This window comes from Macadamia integrifolia, chromosome 12 (assembly GCF_013358625.1).
Source record: "Macadamia integrifolia cultivar HAES 741 chromosome 12, SCU_Mint_v3, whole genome shotgun sequence".
NCBI lineage: Eukaryota > Viridiplantae > Streptophyta > Magnoliopsida > Proteales > Proteaceae > Macadamia > Macadamia integrifolia.
Window position 1 is genome coordinate 3,240,733 of NC_056568.1, and position 23,880 is coordinate 3,264,612.

The 23,880-nt window shown below is 37.8% G+C and overlaps 1 protein-coding gene across 1 annotated transcript; it reads left to right on the forward strand.

Moving 5' to 3' along the window:
* The first annotated feature begins 10,448 nt into the window (after positions 1-10,448).
* On the forward strand, positions 10,449-23,562 carry LOC122057216 (NHP2-like protein 1). The gene is made up of 5 exons (XM_042619241.1): positions 10,449-10,609; positions 10,733-10,853; positions 10,953-11,056; positions 22,964-23,095; positions 23,201-23,562. The coding sequence occupies exons 1-5, from the start codon at positions 10,607-10,609 to the stop codon at positions 23,225-23,227; spliced, it is 387 nt and encodes a 128-aa protein (XP_042475175.1). The 5' UTR covers positions 10,449-10,606; the 3' UTR covers positions 23,228-23,562.
* The last annotated feature ends 318 nt before the right edge of the window (positions 23,563-23,880 follow it).

Genomic DNA, 23,880 nt, shown 5'->3' on the forward strand with positions numbered 1-23,880 from the left:
GTGCCGAACACCATTCCAACTCTACAACCTGACACTTACCATAAATCTCTAAACCGGACTAGTTTTCAGGCCCTCTTCTTAGAAATTGGGCCCACCCCTAGGTCCTAGGCCCATAATCCTAGTTGGCGACTCCAAATCTATTTTACATGATCCTGATCCCCATATTGGACCATTATCAAATCCCCGTCTCGAATGACGAACTTTACATTCTTGCAAAATAGGCCTCCACGTATCTCCAAGCGGTTGTACGGTGGTGCAGGGCCCACAAGTACAGCACACACGACACACCCCCCCTCATGAAAGAGAAAGAGAGGAGAGAGGACAGGATGCAAGTCCTTCCCCCCCCCAAAAAAAGGGGAAGAGAGATATCATCTCCCGGTCGCTACCCTCATAGTTATCAGTATTTCTAATTTTATTATAAATAATATATATATATATATATATATTTATTACAGGAAGTAGTTCAGAAACTCAAATGTAGAGCTCGGAAGGCTTGGACCCGAATAAGGAGCACTTAAAAACTAGTGGAGTCTAATATTTTTTTTTTCTTTTTTACCGTACAATTTGAATTTTAGATGGAGTAGGATGGAGTTTAATTTTTTAAATAAGATTGTTGAATTAATTATTCTGGATACAATTGATTGAGACGATGATCATGAATTTTATTCTTTTTTTTTTATCTAAGTGATTTGGATGATAAGCAGAATTTATGCATTTATATATATATATATACACACTTGTAAAAAATACACGTGCAAATGCACGTGGGAGCAGAAATCACTAATATTAGAGGTTGTTTGTTTGCTTCCATACATGTAAGGAAGACTTTGTGAATGGTTGTAGGCTAATACTACATAGGAACCCAGGAAGTCTTTTTAAACTCCAGTATGAGCACAGAAATGACATGTGGGCATCACCAATATTCAAGAGGTTGTTTGTTTGCTTCCATACATGTAAGGAAGACTTTGTGAATGGTTGTAGGCTAATACTACATAGGAACCCAGGAAGTCTTTTTAAACTCCAGTATGAGCACAGAAATGACATGCGGGCATCACCAATATTCAAGAGGTTGTTTGTTTGCTTCCATACATGTAAGGAAGACTTTGTGAATGGTTGTAGACCATTCTTGGGAATTGATGGTTGCCATTTGAAGGGCAAGTATGGTGGTGTTTTATTATCATCTGTAGTTGTTGATGGGAACAACGAGGTGTTACCAATTGCCTATGGAGTTGTGGAAATTGAAAATAAAGCAAGTTGGAGATTTTTCCTTGAATGTTTATATGAAGCATTCACTTCTTTGACATTTATGTTAGACGGCCAAAAGGTAAACTGTAATACCCTACTTCTTAAATCCGGTCTAATTACACGGTTGACCCGGTTTAACCATGCAGGACCCGAACCGGAGAGAATTAGAGCGGGTTCCTTATGCGCTATGATGGCAAGGGTGACCTTAAATACCGGCTGGCCCGATAAGTCCGAGCCAGTGCCAGAAGAGACGGGAATACCCAAGCCGTGTACATGCACCTATCATAAGGCCATGTACAGATAAAGCAGGTATGTAGCCGTATATTAAGGTGCATACATATATTACATCGTATGCCAAGGGTGAGATTCGCGCCGAGGGCCGAATTCTGTCAAAATCCCAAGTTTTGGCCCTCAGGTGGGCGAACAGGTGGGCGCATCCACCCACCTGAGTGACCCACTCATGTGAATACTTAGTTATTTTAAGAAGCATATATATAGCATTTATTTTCTTTTTCTTCCTCATTTATGACACTCAGACATTGGTGAGAAGAGTAAAGAGGAGAGAGAAAAAGAAATGAAAGAAAAGGAGAAGAGAAGGAAGAGGAAGAAGAGATGGATTTCAGCGGCGCCGAGGCTTGATCTTCCCATTGCGACGCCGGAAGAGTGATCTTCAGCACTAGATCTACATTTAGAGGTGAGCAAAGTTTGGGTTCCTTAAACCTTCACCATACCCAAGTAAAACCCTTGATTTGGGTAGGGTTTCTTGAGATCTTGTAAATCCCCCTTGAAATGATGAATCTAAGATTTAATAGATGATTTATATGTTAATCTTAAAGGATTTGAAGAAGTATTTACAAGGTTGGAGAAGCATTGTGGATTTGAAGTGATTTTTGGGGTTTGAAGGTGTTCTTGAGCAAAGAAGGTAAGATGGTTTTCCATTCCTTAAATCTAACCTAGATCTAGGTTAGAACCATCCTATAAGACCTTGAATGTGTGAAGAATGGGTTTGGAAAAACCCCATTTGAATCCCCAAAGATTAGGGGAAGTTGGGAAGAAACAGCAGGTTTCCTGCCAAGACCGGTGGGCCAGATCGGTGGGTCATCTGGCCCGCCTGAGAGGGCAAGGCCCTCGGGCACAATCGATGGGCCAGACCGACGGGCCAACTGGTGGGCCACCCTGCCCGCCGGTCTTAGCAGACCCCCTGGCCCAACCGGCTGGCCAGACCGACGGGCCAACCGGCGGGCCGACCCACCCGAGAGGCTCCGAATGTGATTTTTAGGTCCGATTGGACCCAAATCGGACGTGTGACCTTCTTTTAGGATTATAAACATGATCGTGTCATTGGATCGTGTTAATCTTGATTCTAAAATGGTGAAATACTAACCCTGCTCACTCATGTTAGGTTCACCAAATCCTACGCTTCTCGCACCGGATCTCACCCGTACCGAACGGGAATCCTTGTACACTACAGGTAAGTGGGGAGAGGACGTTTGGCCTTGTTTCAAGGCATTGTTTGGCATTCATTTAATTGTATCTAGTCTAGTCATGCCATCATGAAAATGCTATGTAGATTAGTCATCCTCACATGGTTATGCATGGATGTTGTGTTTATTTTCTAAATGCCAAGTGATAATATGCTTCTGTGATGAATGTTGACATCATGGTGCATGATGCATTAATAGACTAGATGCCGTAGTCGGCTTGGAAATGAGTGTATTGGTGGTCCGTGGTATGGGACGCGGTGGCACTATACAATCGTACTATTGTCATATAGGAGCATGCAGTTTAGGATTATCACCTTCCCGTGCTACGACCCTTCCCAATAGGGGTTAAGGTGTTGCGTTACCATTTGGAGGGAAGCAGTGATCGCGGTTGTCAGGTCACTGTGGCGGTTAGACATTACGCCCGGCTGGTCATTAGGACAGTCGGCAACCCTGGTGGTATATTCAAGAGGGCCAATCGTACTGCTTTTAAATTGCTGGAGTCAGCACCTTTAATTTTTGTCATTTATTTTATGTTGAGAGCTGGTGGACAGCATATTTTATTTTTCTGAGTACTCACGGTGGGCCTTCTCCGATAGCCCTATGGGCGTATCGCGGGATGGAGTTCGCGGCTCGTACCCGGAGTATACGCGCACTGTGGCTGTAGTAGCACTAAACCAAAGACTTAGTAATGTTGCTTAGGTGGATGTGATTTAAAATGTATTGCATAGTATGTAGTGCATATGGTTGTGATTTGTTATGTGGACTGCTGTGTGGTCCATCTTTCCACTTACTGAGCTAGTGAGCTCATCCCACGTGTGCACCTCTTTTAGATGATTTTGCAGGTCATCAACCAGATGAGCACGGGGTGGGTCCCACGGTTGAGTTCCTTGAAGAGGACTGGTGGGCCCCTGAGGAGTTAGTGCACGACACTAATTGCTCGTGCCAGAGTTATGCCGTGGGACCGCAGTTCTGATGCCGAGCTGAACTCCACTTCTGATGCCGAGCTGAGCTCCACTTTTACTACCGAGCTGAGCTCTACCTTGTGAAGCCGAGCTGGGCTCAAACCTTGATGCCGAGCTGAGCTCTAGCCTTGATACCGAGCCGAGCAGTATACTCTGATTTTGATGATTTCTTTTATGTACTTGATATGTGAATTGTACTTTCATTGTGTAAATATCATGCCTTCGGACCCACATGTATATAACTATTGTATTACAATTCGGGTATCAAGTATTATGGGAATATTCACAGATAAACCAAGTCTTCCGCTGATCTAATAAGCTGTTATTAGTTGTGTGTATGCTGTGGTGGAATATAGTATCAGATGATCCTGGCAGGTTTGGGTTAACCGGTGTTAACTCGGTCACTGGCCCGGTTCGGTGTGAACGGGGTGTGACATAAACCATTCCATTCCTTGAAGACAATATTAGATTTTTTTATATATTTTTATATTTTTAATTTTATTTTATTTTTTTATTTTTTTTATTTTTTTTATTTTATTTATTTTTATTATTTTTATTTTTATGAATGGTCAGTATTTAATTGATTGAATTGTGTATTTCATAGGGACTGGAAGATGTCATCCATGATATCTTTCCCAATGCTCACATTCAAAATTGTAATAGACACATCTACATGAATTTCAAGGGGAAATACAATAGTCTCTTGTTGAAGAAGTACTTCTGGGAAGCTTCCACAACACCTACTATGCATCTATTTTAGAGTGCAATGAATTCCATCAAAGAGATCAACATCAAAGCATATGAGTGGTTAAAGAAGAAGCCGCCAGCATTATGGTCTCGACATGCTTTCCATATTGGTTGTAAGAATGATGGAACCACTAACAACATGACAGAACATTTCAACAACTGGGTTGGACCACTCACAGTAAACCCATATTTTCTTTGATTGATAGTATTAAGATTAAAATAATGGATAAATTGAACAAGAGATACTATCAAAGTCGTACATTGAATGAGACTGTCACTCCTGTTGTGAAGAAGAAGATTGCTGAAGTATATGAACTCTCAAGGAAACGCAAGGTGTACCTTGGTAATACAGATGAATTTGAGGTGGCAAATTCTTTCCATAGAAGACATGTGGTCAATCTGAGGTTGCGAACCTGTGGATGCAAAGAAGGATGCAGTGGCTGCTATTGCCCATAAGAGAGAAAAAATTGAAGACTACTGTGCAACTTACTTCACAAATGATAACTACATAAAGACATATGAACATATGATATTTCCCAGCCCAGGTGTATCTGAGCTAGACATTGGGTCAGATCTAAGGGTTGTCCAACCACCACTTTTGAAGAGAGGAGTAAGCAGACCGACCAAGGGTGAAAGGAAAAGGGAACCTGGGGAGGCACCTCCTGCTAATTTTAGAAAGAAGACAAGATCTCTCAGATGGGAGATTTGCAAGAGACCAGGCCATAATAAGAGAACTTGTGGAAGAGGCTCTCCTGAGAGAAAGAAGAAGGGTTCTACAAGCCATAGATCTGCTAGGCAGGTATATCACATTATCATTTTCTTGCATTTTTTTAAACCTATAATATGCACGAATACTGATGTTGCATTTTTTTGTTTTTAAAGGAAAGAAGAAGAGATAATGATGACCAAGAAGATGCAAGCTTGTCCCAAATGGTTACTAGGTCACAAGTTTCTACAACAACTGATGTTGGTGATTCAATACAAGCAAGACTTAAAAGGAAGATGACATATAAGTGGGAGAAGAGGAAAGCAAGGAAGAAGTAGGAGATGGTGATAGAGGAAGGTAGAGAATTGGAGATTCACTTTTTTTTTTTGGAATCATTATGTAATTTGATTAATGGATGTATTGAGTCATAGTGATGTTTGAAACTTGAATCATGTGATGGGGAAATCTTTTGATATATAAGTGATGGAGTCATGGGGAGCGTTGCAACTTGAATCATGTAATGTAGGAAACTCTTGATATGTGATGGAGTTGTGATGTTAGATTTTATGATTTTGAATCTATAAGATTGTATATGATGGATTTTTAAATCAGGTATTTTCATATGTTAGTATTATAGGGAAATGTTGTCCAATTTTTCAATTTTTTTTTTCAATTTTCTAAATCAGGCAAATGCAAGATGTTTGCAACTTACTTCACATATATGCATGAAAACAGCAATGGTAGAAATAAAATCACATTCTAATTACCATGGTGGTTTCAATTACACATTCCTTCAATCATCCCAACCATGCCAAACATCAAAGAGTTGTGGACTAGGTACATTGATATCAAATCCTAAAGAAACATCTTAACAAAGACTTCTAAACTTTTTCAACCATTACAACCAATAGAACAATCACAAAACATAAAACAACTTGTCCAAGCTGCTTCAAACTTTCATTGAATCTCTCCACCCGCTTCAATCTTATCTTCATACTACGTATCTCATCCTTCAACTGTTGAAACTTACGAGGGCTTGGGTTGTTTGAAGGTTCACTTCTGATTGTTGTCACATTCACTGGCTCACACCAAGCAAAAAAATCACTTTTCTTCTCTTGTACAATCTTTGGATATGTGTAGTAGAGTCTGTTGGGGTTTTCTCTGGACTCTGTTGGGGTTTTCTTTGGACTCCGTTACCTTGACTGCAGCTCTTCTGTGACATTTGCATTTAATGTTAACATACCTCAGACCATCGGCTTGGTTCATGGAAGTTACACTACAAGTAGACATCGTATCTACAATACCCAAAAGTTTAAACTCAATTAGATATAACAAAAAATAATCCCAACCATTGCATCTCAGAAATAATTCCAAATTTTATACAATATATATAAAAAACTTCAAAGTGTGCATATGCTGCCAAGGAAAAAGTTGTGCTTAGTTTGAATAAAGCAAACAAATGCCCATAACTATTTGTTTATACCACTGTTAGTTAAAACGGGAATGGCAAAAAAACAGAAACGTACGGTACGGGTTTTAAACGGATAAAAATGATGAACGGTACGGTCAAAAAAGGGTAAAAAAAAAAAGGGAACGACAAACGGACGAAAACGAACTGTACGAGTATTAAACGTGTAGTTTCCAAAAAAATGGTAGTATACTCATGCAATTTGAGAGATTATTACCTTTATACATGCATCTAATATTCCAAAAGCTCTGGGAGTCCCAAGATAAAATAGCCCAATGGGCTACAAGAAAATGAGATATTGCTAGCTTTAGCTTCTCCTTACTCAATGGACTATAAGAAGATGATATTTTTTTCCTATAGATAGTATAGAAGTTAAAAACCAAAAACCAAGTACCATATTGTCTTTATTCTTCACTTTTACTAATAGGTTTTTTTTTTTTTAATAAAATTCCTATTTTACCCTTAAAAAACGGATACGCGTTTAAAACGGATTCTTTTGCCGCTTCCTTTTTTTCGTATTGTATAATAGCATACGGGAAAACGCGTTTTAAACGGAAAAAAAACACAAACGCGTTTTAAACGCATTTGAAACACGTTTTAACTAACAGTGGTTTATACTACCTGTTATAGATGTTAAAGAGAAGCCTATCATCAAACTCTTCAATGCCTTTTTCAAGGTAATTCCTCCTTATGTAGGAATCCATCCAGCTTGACTCATTATGAGCTTAATGCTCTATTAATAAGCTTAAAAGAAGCAAGCAAGCATAAATCACATATTATCAAATGCCCAAACCCTAGGTTCATCCCTAACACATACGATTTCAGAACAGAGAAAGGGCATACACACATAGAGAAAGGGTATATTCTTGCTCAGATTCGATTTAATGTTATTATACCTGGGTTCGCCGGTGTGAATCGATCAGAGACAGAGCTTCTTCACCTGGAATGGTCTTCGCTGGCGTGACTTGCAGGGGTTATTGGTGTTAACCTTCTCCAATTTCGGTTTAATGTTTGCTTACCTAGGTTCGCCGATGTGAATCGATCAGAGATAGGGAACCTTCACTATCGATCGGAGACAGAGAACCTTCACATGGAAATGGCCCTCTCAACAAAACCCTGGGTTCATCCTCCAATGGCTCTCTGTTTTGAGGGTAATTCCCATTTTAATGGGCATTTCCCCTAAAGGGTATAATGGGTATTTCTCCTAAATGGTATAATGAGTATTTCCCCTAAAGGGTATAATGGTCCTCTCAACAAAAGACTTAGATTAATAAAAGGTTATTTAAGTCTTTTCATGTTTGAAATTAACAGAATCCTCAGTGTCAGCTTCAGGGGAGGGGGCGTAATTCGCTTAAATCCTTGGATCCACGTGTAATTTCGACAAACTATAGGGGAGGGGGATGTAATTTTCCCTATATAATATAATAATATGATATATAGGTGAGTTATTATGTATTGTGTATTGAGTGGATTATATAAGTTTGACAAACAGGTACATTTGTATAAAAATATATAAAAGTAAAACAATTGATATTATATACTATGACCACTCAAAAATCTCGTATCTATGTCTTCATAATAAAATATTGGCAATTAAAATTCACAGTTATAGATTTTGCTACAAAAAATATTCGTCATTACAAAAATGTAGCTACAAATTGTGGTGAAAATTTGAGCATTAAAAATCCGTAGTTAGAGATTTTGTTACACTAAATATTCCATCACTATAAAAGTCGCAGTTACAAATTTTAGAGCGCAAAATTTCACAGCTAAAATCTATAGTTGTAGATTTTTCTGCATAAAAAATATGCCACTACAAAAGCGCAGTTACAAACTTCAAGGCATAAAATTTCACAGTTAAAATCTGTATCTTTAGATATACTATGAAAAACAGCATAATTAAAAATTCATAATAATAGATTTATAGCAGAAACATTCTCAACTAAATATGATCAGTAGTTATAGATTTTCTGTAGAAAAAATCACAGTTAGAAATCCACAGCAATAAATTTGCTATGAAAACATTCGCCGTTAAATATCCACAACTATATAATACCCTATCCCTGCGTGTGAAATCTGTAGCTACAGACTTAACGATGGCATTTGTAGCTACGAATAGAACTACAGTTAATTTCGTAGACTATATCTCTGCGGATTTTATACCATTTACAATGAAAAAAACCATAGTTCTAGGCCTCCTTTTGTAGTGTTTAAGAGCATATTTCATAGGGAGTACAACAAAAGCCGAGGCAAGAGGACTCAAGCAAGGAATCAACTTAGCCTTATAGTTGGAAGTGGACTATATATCTAGACAAACTTGTAGGATTTTGTCGATTGGATGTGTTTCAAAGAAAATTATCATTGGCTGGTCTTGGGAACTCTTCACTACTCTCTTTGATATTGAAATGTTATGGTCAAATTTAGGAAAAAGAATAAAAACTCAGTTAAATTCAGTTTTCATGCTCACAACCTTATGATTAGGGCAAGCTATGAAAAAATTTGGATATGTTAACCTTAAACTATGATTTAATTAATCCAATTTTCATTGCATAAAAAAAAAAAAAAAAAAAGATTTTTATTTCCTTTATTATTATTTTGTTTAATCTTCCTTTTGACATGAGAGTCATAAGATGCTTATCGTGAGAAATAATTCCATTGCATTACAAAAAAAAAAAAAAAAAAAAAAGATTTTTATTTCCTTTATTATTATTTTGTTTAATCTTCCTTTTGACATGAGAGTCATAAGATGCTTATCGTGAGAAATAATTAATTACAATACATGCTCAATGAGTGTTGTTGTGTAACCTACCATTACTTTGTTCTTTCACATTCCCTAGCTTACACTCCAATAAAAGACTTAATGTGAATACACCAATTAAGACTGGAAAAAATTGCTGCTACCATCCATCAAAGTTTGTTGGGAGAGGCATAGGTATGCTGCCGGTATACGATAAGTTAGTGGACAACATTTGTGGAGGCACATGATAGTGTATCATTCAGGAAAGATATGAGATTCTTTCAAAAAGGGGAAGAGAGATAGAAAGAGTAAATGCTAACTTACGGTATACCAGACAACATATCTAATCTTTTCCTATTTATCTTTTATTTTTTATTTTATTTATAATTTGAACCTCGATAGCTATTTCACTGCAAGACCAAGGACATAGGACAAAGATTATGGTTGATTGGTACAACAACAACAACAACAACAACAACAACAACAACAATAACAATAATACTAACAATAACAAAGCTCTATCCCAACTTAATGGGATTGGTTACGTGGATCCAAATAAGAACAAGGGAAAGAAAAAAAGAAAATAAAAGTGAAAATAAACATATCACAAGTCTAGAAACAGAAGTTTAATGGGGTTGTGTTTGTGTCAGGTGCACAGTTCTAAGAATTGGAATCGAATTGCCGAATTTGGTTGAATCGGTATGGATTCGGTTGTATCCAGAATTCCAGATTGATGCTGGTGTTAAAAAATAGTACTATTTCCAGGGTTCAGGCCAATTCTGTCCAATTCCCGATCAATTCTGACTGATACGAACAGAATCGTAATGGAAATCGGTAGTCGCCGATTCGATAGCCTTTTTTTTTTTTTGGTAAATCTCGAACAAAAGTTTGGTTGGTACTGTTTTGGGTTAAGGGTATAAAATTGGCAAGTGGACGCATGTTTTCTGAGCCTAGCAGATGGAGCTTGTTTGGTCCAATTTTAAACCGGGTTATAGACGTCCCTAGGTTTTTTTCCCTTTTTGGAAAGGACCCAATTACAAATCAACCCTAAGATCAAGAACGATGGTTGTATTTCATCAAGATTATGACCCAATTACAAGTCAGCCCTAGGATCCGGGTGGACTTCTTAAGTATAACCAAACACCTAGCGACGTTTCTCTTTAAACCTTCCCCTTCTTCTCCTTAAACCTTTACTTTGCCAGTGTAGACTGCAGAGAACTGAAAAACCCTAGTTTCGCAGGTCTTCGATCATCGGAAATGGTACCATCCCTTCCCATATTTCTCTACACTTTCAATTTTTTTTTTTTTTTTTTTTTTTTTTGGCGAGTTAATTTCAACCTTCCCCTCACTCCTCTTTGATCTGCTTGTGTTCTTGTTCTCCAGACCGCAGAAGCAGTGAATCCGAAAGCGTATCCGCTGGCCGATGCCCAGCTCTCAATAACCATACTGGACCTTATTCAACAGGCTGCGAACTACAAACAGCTTAAAAAGGGTGCTAATGAAGGTTTATTTTCCTTTCTTACCCGCCTTTAAGGCTAAAATCTAAAGCTATATAGTTCCATTTGTTTTTAATGTCTAATGGGTTATAGGAATCCGATTTCAGCTACCAAGACCCTGAATAGGGGCATATCAGAGTTCATAGTAATGGCAGCTGACACCGAGCCGCTTGAAATTCTTCTCCACCTTCCTTTACTAGCTGAAGATAAGGTACTTGCTCTTCTTTGATAGTTCGTTTATTTTTAAGCTTTAGTTGTTTCTTTGCACATGAGTATGTGAAGGGTTTAAGCGTTCTGATTATTTCATTGATGGGGTATCTGGGAGTTATAGCTGACAAACATCCTATCAATATTTTATTCCTTACGTTTGAGATTTCATTATTCCTTCATTATGACGGTATATGTTGAGATTTGTTGAACAAATGGTGAAGTTTGTATTAGTAATGGGTAGAACAGTGGTGTTATGATGTACAACTGAGGTTGAATAGACTGAAGACAACTTGCAATGCTGAGTGAGATGCAGATGGAAGTCGATGGTGGATGCTGGGAAGATACTTTGCCTGGCTCTCTGTTGGGAACGTGGAGGTACCAGCACATGAAATTACAAAACCGGAACCGACCCGCTAAGAACCGGAATTCTCCCACGCTTTAGTTTATTGGGGCAGTTTTGGGATTTTGGAAGCAATTGATTGTCGGTTCGAGTGGGTTTTGTTCTGGGAATCTCAATGGTCCCAGAATGGAATAACCAGTGAGAACTGATTAAGAACCGGAACCACCAGGATTGTTTAAAAGCCATATAAACAATACTTGGATATGGCAGATGTTTAGTTGAATGATTTTCCATATTGTTTTGGATTTTGGAATTTTGAATTTATTTGTATGTTTAGGAATGTAGGTTTCCTCTTTAAGTATTTGGTTCATATTTTTTACTTGTATGCTTATGGATGGATATTTGATTATTTGCATGCTTATGAATGTATATCTGGTTATTTGTATACTTACGAATGGATATCTGGTTACTTGTATGCTTAGGAATGACTATGTGATTATGTGTATGCTAAGGTAAGGATTTCAGAATATTGGACACTATAACAGTGCTTGGAACTGATTAGAAACTAGAACTGTCTAATCGGTATTGGTTCTCAAGGTTGGAATTGATTAGCTAATCGGGACGGCTTTGGTCCTGGCCCCAAAGGACCACAACCGATTAGGACCCGTCCCCATTGCCTAGCTCCATCCTAATTTACTCTTTGAGTTGAAGAACCTTTGGAATTTGAATAAAGCATGTGAGCAAAGTGTCTTATTCAATTCTACATGGAAGGAAGATGCATTTGTGGGGACTATAGAATTGTTGGGAATTGTGAAACTGAATGATGGTTTGAATTCAAGAAGATATTGTATTTCATGTTACCTGTGTTTTGAAGTAACTATGTACACTTCAGATGATTTCTAGTGATGTAGTAGTGCTATCATAGTTGGACCAACACAACTGGATTTGGTGACCCAAACCAAGGTCAACGAGACCTAAAGTGGGTTTTTGGTCCAAAGGGGACTGGTAGTGATTTACTTGTTGATTTAGTTGGGAATACTTGTGATCTATTATTTTTTTTGTTATGTTGGGTAGATTACGTAGGAGATAATTTGGAAGTTTCCTATTTGGTTTAATATTCTTGTTAAGTTAGTTTCCAAAATAGAGTGGGTTTCTATTATTTTGCTAGGGTTTTTATCTCTATATATTGGCTTGTAATCTACCGATGGAATAGAATGAAATTTGTTGCCAACTGTGAGGGTAGAAGGTTTTGACTTCTGTTTCTTCTCCACTATTTGTTTCTCTTGGTTACTTCCTCTCCTCAGGTGCTATCTTTCCTCCTCTCTTTCTCCTTCTTAGTCCTCCTCCCCCCTCTCTTCTTATGTTTTTCATCTTCTTCTTCCTTTCTTCTGTAATGTTCTTCTGTTCTGTTCTCTTTGTTCTGGTAAAGCAGGTTCAGGAAGAGAAATGTCATTCTTCGGTTCTTCACTAATCAGTTCAACACTCTAGGGTTTTGAATCTGTGCCTTTGGGTGGCCCACCATGTAAAGCCCTAGGCTGAATTCTTTCTGGAGCTGTGAGATATTGACTGGAGAACGAACTTGGTTTCATCTCTATCACCAGGTTCAGTTTGCAGCAAAATATTATTCTAATATGTGATCTCTTTGGCCTGTTGTTGGTAGTTCTTAAGAGGGTTAGGAGTGACAAACCTGTGCCTAAAATTTCTGGTCAAACGGTACTCTATTGAGTGAGAGTCATCCATCCATCAAAATTGAGAGAGATCTCTGCTGGTTTTCTGGTTTTGTTTGAAGGAGATGAATATTGGTGGCATGTTATCATATCATCTTATTCTTTATTTCTAATTCAACTCATATCCTTTAGTTATTTTAATTCCTACTTTGTCCCTCTTTGTTAATTAGTAATCCATACTCTATCATTTCCTTCTTTATCTTCCCTAGTAAGCCTTTGAAATTCTGGTTATTTACCAGATTGCCACTCCCCTTTGTAAACTTGGATAATTTACAGAACTGCCATTTGCTTCATGGTTTGAATTGTTTAACACTTAGGTGGGCCCACAAGTGATCTAAGCCTGGGTTTTCGAACCTTGGATTGCATCATCTAGTTCAAAACAAGTTTCTTGGTTGTAATTTGTGAATACATTAAGATTCAGTTCTAGTGTGTATTGCGAGTATTTTAGGGGGAAGTTATACAATTTATGTTGTATATATATATTTTTTTCATATATTTTATTATAATATATATCATTAGCTAGAAAAGGTATTGGTTTTCTTATTTTATCCAACTAGAAATGAAGAGATGGTATATGTTTTAACTATTGATATAGTAAAAGTCTTATATTACTCAAGTTTGGTTTTCAATATATAAATATATGGACTTTCCATCATGCCCTTACCCTGCCATCATGACCTACACTTTTTGGCCATGTGAGTTGATGATTTGGTAGTTTGGTTGGTTTGATAGATGGGGGATGCATTGGTTGCTAGGTATGTCACTTAACCAAATTTGGGGGCTTTCTTAAACATATGATCCATCGTGAATTGGAATTTTCTTTTGGTTTTCAATGATTCTGTTGAACCTGTATTGGGTTCACTTCCCTAGTCTTTTCAAACATTTTTTAAGCCCACAATGGCACTTGGAGATCTCAAATTGGTTTGAAATTATAACCATAGTTAAATGTTGATGTAGACAAGATGTCCACTAAATTTGGGCCATTAAGGTTGATGAACCGACTTCACTACTAGGTGGTGAATCAATAGTCTTCAAAATTATTCCCAATTTTCCAACTTTGATGATTCTTCTAATTCCTAAAGTTGGGCTATTAAGGCTTCTCTTATTCGATTTGTCTCTCAAGTTAGTGATCCTCTTCTTGAAAAATTTCCGCTTCTCTTTAGGTGCTTCATCTTCGTCACTGACATTTTGCTTCCCATGTGGACATTTGGAAGCAAAGTGCCCTACTGCTCCATAGCTGAAGCAGTTGAGTGGAAGTTTGTTCTTGTGTCTATCTGCCTCTACCTCTTAATAGCCTTACCATCGTCATTACTACTGATCTCCATATCAGATTTCTCACCCAAATCTAGCTTCTCAAAAGCCTTGAAACCAGCCTCCTTATCTGATGCCCATCCCTTACTCTTCCCTATCCTTATTTCATAAGCTATAAGAGTCTTATGTAACTCATCAAGGGATAGAGTGTTTGATGTAGATAAATCACTTGGGCTTATTTTATTGCAAATAAGCCTTGGGTTGTGGTATGTATGTGTTGGGCCTTTGATCCCATGGATTTTCTTTGAAATTGACCACTTTAATGGGCCTAAAATATGGGTAGAAGCTAGGAAAACGGGATTTTATTCATTAGCTTTTATTTAAGTTGTTTTAATTTAATAAAGGCCCATGGGGCCCATCGAGTGTAATGTCCTATATGGACTATTAGTTAGTCAGTCTTACTCCATGTTGGCGTTAGAAGTCTAGTCCTAGTTCTATTTTGAATTCCTAGTTGTAGGAGTGTGTAGTCCTCTTTGGAAACTAGCTTCTAGTCTTAGTATGATTATAAACTTCCACTCTATAAATAGAGAGGCATATGTACCATTATTGGACAGATTTTGGAATGAAAGAAAGTTTGCAACTAAATGTTTAGAGCAATTGAGATAGCTGTGGGTGAGAAGCGCAGGGTGAGATAGCCACTTCCTTTATTCTCTTTCACCCTTGTCAAGCCCCCATCTGTTTTATTCTTTTTTTTTTTTTTATTTGCTGTTTTTATTTGTTGTAACATTCAAGAGGTATAATTCAGATTCTGATAAAAAGTCTTCAGAAATCAGAACCGATCAGCAATCCAAGTGGGAATAAGAGAGATCGATCTCCTCTCTCTCTTCTGTACTTTGTTCAGCCAGGTCTTCAATCAGGGTATTCCAGGCCTCGTAAGGGTCCGACGATCCTTGCCTAGTCACTGTTGGAAGCATTCAGCTGCTGTTCTTGAAGGTTTTTCTCAGTTTTCTCTCTCCTAGGTCAGAAAATCAAGAAAGTTTGTAACTTTACAACCAGCCGTCAAAATCCTCTCAACTTTTGGAGTTTTTTTACCCTCACTAGGGACTATCTACGCGCAAGAGTGTAACTCAATTGAACTCCTACAGACCTGGCCGCACCTCTCTTTGTCCAGCCATATTGCAGGTGTTTCTCTCTCCTATCGGGTTAGGTTTTAGGCTGGTTTTGTTCCTATATGGGTATTGTATCGATGGGGTTTTATTTGATGGTCTTATTTCTTTGTTTCTTAGTCCTTTATATATTGTTTGGGGTTATAAACTGCTAGGGTAGTTTCTTGTAATCTACTCCTGTATTAAGTGGTATCGGAGCTAGTTGAATAAAGCTCCAAACTATCTATCAGAGCTTCACCGAAGAAGGTTCCATTAGTTCGTTACTTCGCTGGACAAAGGGATACATTCTACATCCTTGATTGGTTAGATTCTCTGGAGGAATATTTTGATTGCTATAACTTGACAGATACACAAAAGCTTCAAGTTGTTTACTTCCAGTTGATTGGTCGTGCTAGAGATTGGTGGAGAGTCCATGAAAAGGGACTTCGAGTTTGAGGACATGAGCCTAGGACTTGGGAAGAGATGAAGTACGAGTTAGTGACACAATGCCTCCTTGTATATTTCCAAAGAAGGCTCTTCCCTCCACAGGATTCCCATCAGAATACATCCACTGCTGCCCAATCTAATGATCAGCCACATTATTTTCATGGGGAATTCCTTGAATGGATGCGTGAATTGGACATGTACTTTGACAACTACAACTTAACAGAGACAAAAATGCCAATATGCATGTTCTTAGATGAGTGATTGCGTTCGAATGCAATGGAGAGTCCGTGAAAGCCAGTTTCAAGCTCAAGAATGTAAACCTAGAATTTGGGACGAGATGCAGTATGAGTTGGTAGGCATTTACCTATTTGAGCATGAACGGAGCAGGTACTTCCTTCCACCAGATGTCTAAAAGCCATCCACAATTGACAAGAGCATGACGGAATCATCAGCATCTATTGCAAAGGAGCAACATAAGAAGACACTTCTGACCAGTGAACCAGAGTCAAAAGTTGAGGGTAGTGTGAGGATTAAAGTATCAGTATCGGTGGCCAAAATTAAGATACGTATCGGAGGGTATCGTATCGCATCGGAGATACGTTAAGATACGCTAAAGATATGTATGTAAATGGATAGAAAACACTTATGTACACACTTTTGCATAAAAAATTTGTTAAAAAAAGCTATTGATAACATGTATTATGCATAAACACTAAATTGAGGGTATCGCACCAAGAATTCAAAGTTTGTAATTGTCCCAACATTGATTTCCACTTTAGTTAGAGAAATATGGCTGGCAGCAACTTTGGAACAAAAACCCTCAAAAAATCATGTTTTTATGAAAAAAGACCTACCTTGGCCATTATATGACCGTAGGTTGTGTATCGGTACGTATCGTACCGCATCTATATGTACCAATCAATACATACCGATACTCACCGATACAAACTGAAACTTATATTTCACCTTGATTTTATATTTTTCATAGAGTATTGGTATGTATCGGTGCGTGTCGTATCGTATCGGTGTGTATCGATGGTGCATCAGTGCATATCGGTATGTTTTGTAGGATACATATCGATACGAAAGGATTTTAAAAATTTCATGTATCGTATCGGTGTGTATCGTATCAGTCGGCTAAATTTAAGATATGTATTGGAGGGTATCGTATCGGTATCGGTATCGGTATTGGAGATATTTTAAACCTTGGGTTAGTGCTGAAAAATTTTCAGCCATTCCTATTGTCAAGGAAGAACTAGTCATTGATGTTCCCATCAACGAGACTCATGTGGAAGAATTCGGAAACAACAAGGTTGCCATAATGAACAATGAGGTTGAGACTGATGAACATGACACTATAACAATTATGATGATTGTGGACAGCGAAGAGGAAGATCCAAAGGAGTTCAAAAATGAAGTTATGTTTGAACCATCAATGGAACCGGTTGGTAACCACCAAGTAGATGAACCAAAAGAATTTTATGTTGCATTCAAGTTAGAAGAGATCAAAGGTGCATATGTAGATGACCCTATGGATACATCCAAAGATGTTGAAGTTGATCATGTGGAGTTCGTTAGCCCATTAAAGTATCTTAAAGATCGAACTCGTGACATTCTAGACTACATATTTATTATCAAAGAGCTACCTGAATTTTTCTATGGCTTGAAGAAGGACGTGCACCATGATATAACCACCCTCACACTCTACAAAATTCGATGACGAATTTTCTCTAAGAGAGGGCGAGTTAATGTAGATAAATCACTTGAGCTTATTTTATTGCAAATAAGCATTGTGTTGTGTTATATATGTGTTGGGCCTTTGATCCCATGGTTTTTCTTTGAAATGAGCTACTTTAATGAGCCTAAAATATAAATAGAAGGTAGCAAAACGGGATTTATATTCAGTGCTTTTATTTAAGTTTTAATTCAATAAAGGCCCATGGGGCCCATCGAGTGTAATGTCCTATATGGACTATTAGTTAGTCAGTCCTACTCCATGTTGGAGTTAGAAGTTTAGTCCTAGTTGTAGTAGGAGTGTCTAGTCTTCTTTGGAAACTAGCTCCTAGTCTTAATATGATTGTAAACTTCCACTCTATAAATAGAGAGGCATATGTACCATTATTGGACAGATTTTGGAATGAAAGAAAGTTTGCAACTAAATGCTTAGAGCAGCTGAGATAGCCACTTCTTTTATTCTTTTTCACTTTTCTCAACCCCCTCATCTGTTTTATTCTTTTTTTTTCTAATTTATTTGCTATAACATTCAAGAGGTATAATTCAGATTCTGATAAAAAGTCTTCAGAAATCAGAACGGATCAGCAATCTTGGTGGGAATAAGAGAGAGATTGATCTCCTCTCTTTCTCTCTTCTGTACTTTGTTCAGCCAGGTCTTCAATCAGGGTATTTCAGGCCTCATAAGGGTTCGACGATCCTTACCTAGTCACTGTTGGAAGCATTCAGCTGCTATTCTTGAAGGTTCTTCTCAGTTTTCTTTCTCCTAGATCAGAAAATCAAGAAAGCTTGTAACTTCACAACCAGCCGTCAAAATTCTCTCAAATTTGGGGGTTTTTTGTACCCTCCCTAGTGACTATCTACGCTCAAGAGTGCAGCTCAATCGGACTCCTACAGACCTGGCCGCACCTTTCTCTGCCCAGCCATATTCCAGGTGTTTCTTTCTCCTATCGGATTAGGTTTTGGGCTGGTTTTGCTCCGATATGGGTATTGTATCCTTGGGAGTTTATTTGATGGTCTTATTTCTTTGTTTCCTAGTCCTATTTGTATTGTTTGGGGTTATAAACTGCTGGGGTAGTTTCTTGTAATCTACTCCTGCATTAGTGTTAAGGTCTTTAGCTTCCTCAATTGTCGACACCTTGTAGTTAAATCTGGATAACAATGACCTTGATATTTTTCTGAACTGTAGCATCTATCAATGTCTCTGATGCAGATAACTCACTTAATAAGTTTATTGGAAATAAGCCTTGGGTTTGGTTATGTTTCTGTTGGGCCTTTGATCTCATAGGTTTTCTTTGTAATGTGCCACTTTAATGGGCCTAAAATATGGGTAGAAAGTAGGAAAACGAGATTTAATTCGTTACTTTAGTTAAAGTCCTATTTTAAGTCTATTTTCTTTGTTATGCCAGTTTCCTAGTTTGTTCAGGTTTTCCAATTAGTTAAGGATTGGTTAGGCCTTTCCTTTTTGGTGTTTTGAGTCTGTTTTGAATCTTTTATATAAGTTTGTAAAGGGCTACAACATTGGAAACGAATTTATTAATGAAATTACAGCTTTGTGCTCTGAAAATTATGAGAAAGAATTTCTTCAACAGTTGAGATAGCTGTTGGTGAGAGGCCCAAGTTGAGACAACCATCCCACCATCCCACCATCCCACCAATCTCAATCCCATCTCAATCATTCTTCTTTTCTTTATTATTCTTTCATAATCTTCATCCAACAACAAGTATTGTTCTTCAAGTTCTCCTTGAGTTTCTTCAAGTGTTCTACATGGTTGTATGTCAAACGTTTTTTCGGATTAAGCAATTCACCTATCTAATCAAAATCAAATTCTGCCTAGGCATTCAAGAATCCTAATTTGGAGATCGATTCAAATTGGACTCTTTCTGATGGTTTGATCTTGAGATATTTGCAAAATGCCAATTCTGCCCTTCCCTTCTCAAGATTTGGAAAAAGGTTATTGTTTTGTATTCAAATAGTTATTTTTTTGCTTCCAAGGAAATTGACTTGGCCAAGGAACCTTTGTAATTATTTTTTATTTAGTGGAGCTTTAGTCTCTCTAATGGCCATGGTTCGGGAACTTGAGCGAAACATGTGAAATTTTGCATGTTTCGCAGGTATCGCCAGGGGTTGAAACGAAATCTCAGGTGACTTTTAAAAATCACCTGTTTTGACCAGGCATTGGCCAGTTTCGACATGTTTCGACCATATTTCCCATGTTTCGATTGAAACATGGGAGATTTTGACCTAACCAGGTCCTATTTAAGTTATTTCACATAGAAACCACTCACTGGTTTTAGCAGAATTCGACCCTCCCTTGTTCATTTTTTCTCTTAAGTGGGAAACTTGGGAAAACAATGGAGATTTGCAATTTTTTTCTACCAAACTTGAATCTAAAGGTGATTAGTGCTGCATCTACACAAGAAAGGCATCTTGGACCAAAAAGGTAAGTCACAATTTCCCCCAAAAGAAATTTTTTTTTTTTTTTATATAATATGCTAGTGGTACGTAGCTCGTGGGATGAACCGCCTAGACACTCTACTTGGAATTGAGTCACTACTGTTGAGCGTTGAGTAATTGAGTAACTACTGTTGAGTGTTGAGTAATTGAGTCACTACTGTTGAATGTTAATAGATAATTGTTGTTGATGTAATATTTTTATTTATTTTGGATCATTTGGATTATGTCTTATGTTTTGATGTGGATTGTAGACTATATATAGTGTAGACTATGTCATTATGTAGTATAGTTTTATAATTTAAGTCAACAAGTCAGCATTATGATTATTGAACCTTTGGTTCACCACACAAGTAAGACTTTGTGTGTTTTTTTTTTTTAATATGAAACTAATTATGTGAATGTGTTAGAAATGTTTAAAATAGGATGTACACAAAAAATAAGCAAAAAAAGATTGTTTGGGGGTTGAAACTTAAGTTTCCACCATATCGGGAAAAATTCCCCGGTATCCTCGGAATTTCCTAGGTTTCGACTGAAATTTCGGTCTCCTTAGGGGTCGAAACCCGATACCTTGAACCTTGCTAATGGCTTTGGTCTTGTTTTTATCCACTTCTATCCCTTTTTGGTGTACCAAAAATCCCAAAATGTTTCCGAAGGTCACACCGAATGCAAACTTAAGTGGATTCATTTTTAGACCATGTGCCCTCATTCATTCAAATGACTTCCTCAGATAACTGAGGTGTTCTGGTTCACTTTGATATTTGACCACTACATTGTCTACATATACTTCTATGAAGTGGCCAATCATGAAATGGGGATACCAGAACTGCCTACTCTATTGACCGTCCCTTATTTTTGCATTTTGCGTAATATTATTTGTATTAAATAACATTAATCTTACATATCAGTTGTAATCTCATTGGAATTATAATGGGTCTGGGGTGGAGCTGATAGTTCGACGAGTGTAGAACAATGGTGAACCAAATTGTGGTTTGTATTGTATTTTTCCATTATAATAATAATTTATCTAACTTTGGTAATGAGAGGGTAGGGTGGAACTTGTAGTGTGTAGGATACTAGGAGTCAGCCATGGAATTATAGTCTTGCTGCCCAACAGAATAGCATATTCTGTGGTAGAATTCAGATATAGCCTGATCAATGAAGTGAGAGGGCATCCATGGACCAGGATTTAAGAAAGACTGCAATTTCAACTAATATCTGATCTTGAGCCATTTTCATGAACTAAATGTTGTTGCTGGATCTAGTCTATTTTAATAAATGGTCTGTCAGTCTCTGTCTGTAATTAGTCACAGCTGATAAAACACCGGCAGAGATCTACCAATGAGCTTCATATCAGAGTGAGAAATTGAGACAGTTATCTAGTTTATAATAGATTCCAATCTTTTTGATATGGATAAAGTTATCCTCTGTGACTGACATCAAATCCAGGGGAGGTAGTTTGATTCATCAATTGAAGCCTTTGATGGAGAGATTATTGACTGAATAGCTCAGGGATTACGGCTTTAATACAATGTAGAAGGCAATGGCAGCAATTATGATGAGTATGATAAGGATGAAGATGGAGGTGAAGAAGAAGCTGCTGCAGCGGCAATGAGTTTTGCAGCGACTGGCTGTGTGAGGCAACAGGACTAGGTAGATTAGGTCTTTAGGGACCTGAACAACATAGATTAGCCTGTTAACAAAAGAAGGGAGGGGAGATGTGGGTCCTTTTTTCCCTTTTTTTCTTTTTTAATCGGGTTTCATGGTTTTGGTCAGTCTCAGTTCCACATTTTGCGATTGGGACCTAGCAGTTCACTCGGTCCAACCCGGGACTGTCTGATTATTAATTTTTTTTTTTGCAACTCCAAAACCAAGTGCCATACTACAGTCTATTGGTTCTGGCTCTAGTTGGTTGGGTTACGGTTGGTTATCCGGTTCTTGCCTGTAATTGACACCCTTGGCTAAATTTGATCAACAAAAGCAAATGCATGGTGTTGGTGTTCCATGGATAGCAAGGATTTTTCATCATATCTGCCACCTTTTTACTGAATAAGTAATACTTATATTAGTGAATATGAGAACTCAACCAGGCTTTATCCAGCTAAATGGGTTGGCTTCATGAATCCTTTTTCACAATTGAACTCTATTGCTACTCTTCATTAGACTTTGATATTTTCGTAAGGATGATATGTTGCAACCATGTTGTCATTTCATAGGTTTTTCTCATGAGCATTTACCTTTATTAGGGTGGAATGTTTCATGAGCGTTGGAATCTGCTCAGCAAGTCCCTGATGACAAAGTTGACTTACACATATCCATTCTAGAAGTTCCTGTTGTGTTTAATCAAATTTTCATACTATTGTCATCAGAGACTTGTCTTTGGTATCCAAAATGAATATTTAATACAGAGTTTGCCACATACTAGGTACCATTCTAGGAATATTCAAATCATTGTGAACAGGGGCTCTAGCTTCTCATGTTGTGTGGTATGGTGGTACCATAAGAATGTCCCAATGGGGGTGGGGTGTCAGCGCACGACAACTGCTAGCAGGGTTTGTTCTATTAATCTCCTCTGTTCATTATCAAATTATGAAATCTGAGTTTTCTGATGTGGTAGATTACACTTATCCGACACTTCTCCAAGATTTCAGCTTTTGCTTCACAATCTGCTGTTGAAAATGAGTCATTCTTAGAACACAGCAGAATGTCTTGCCATACTTGTGAATTTTGCATCATGTTACATTTATAGCAGTTGGAGGAATAAAATTACTTTCAGTTTCAGTGAATGAATTGTAATTTATGAATGTGACAGAATGTGCCGTACGTATTTGTACCTTCTAAGCAAGCCCTTGGCAGAGCATGTGGAGTCACAAGACCTGTAATTGCTTGTTCTGTGACAAGCAACGAGGGAAGCCAGTTGAAATCACAAATACAGCAATTGAAGGTGGCCTATGTTCTTATTTCATTTTGTCCAGCAATTTATATCCCTTGTCTTCGTCATTTTTTTTTTTTTTAACCTGCTATATCCATTTCTTTGCTTGCTATGCAGGATGCGATTGAGAAACTCCTAATCTGAATAGTGAATGATACCTTTTAGGCATGAAGCATGATGGGCCTCTCAGATCCTGTAACTCATTCTGTGAAGGCTTTGACTGAGGAATATGTTACTTGTGGTGTTTACATCTCCCCCACCCCCCCTCCCCAGCATTTTCTATCCTTTACAAAGAATGTAAGCGTATTACAATTAGCATTTATAGAAACTCATATTTGTGGCTTATTTAAACTTATTAGCAGGTGTCGGTGCATGCTACGGATGATAGAGGAAATATATATTGAGAATGAGACTTGTACTCAACTCAGCTTGTACTTGTGGCAGTTTTCAGTATTAACTGTGAGCTTTTTAGTGTTTCATCTTCTGTTTCATTGAGCAGTAGCATACATAATATTGAGGATTTAATTGATTATGACACTTCATAGGTAAGTTTGCTATTGTGACTTTTTTTTTTTTTGGGTGGGAAGCTATTGTAACTTGATATTGCTTATCTCCCATTAATTCCCTGTAATACTTTTAGAGGCAAAAGAAGGGAGCGGATTTTGACGACGGTAAGGTTGCTTTATTGAGTCCTAGATGTTGGTGGTTAAACTCAGGAAACAGGTCCGTGAAAAAAAGGGGAGGGGGAGGGGGAACAATGAACCAGTCATCATCTCTTCCTGATTCTTCTCGGGGGA

Coding starts and splice junctions, on each gene's coding strand:
- LOC122057216 (XM_042619241.1), top strand. Junction 11,057..22,963: donor CTTTACTAGCTGAAGATAAG/GTACTTGCTCTT, acceptor TGAATGTGACAG/AATGTGCCGTACGTATTTGT. Junction 23,096..23,200: donor CACAAATACAGCAATTGAAG/GTGGCCTATGTT, acceptor CTTGCTATGCAG/GATGCGATTGAGAAACTCCT.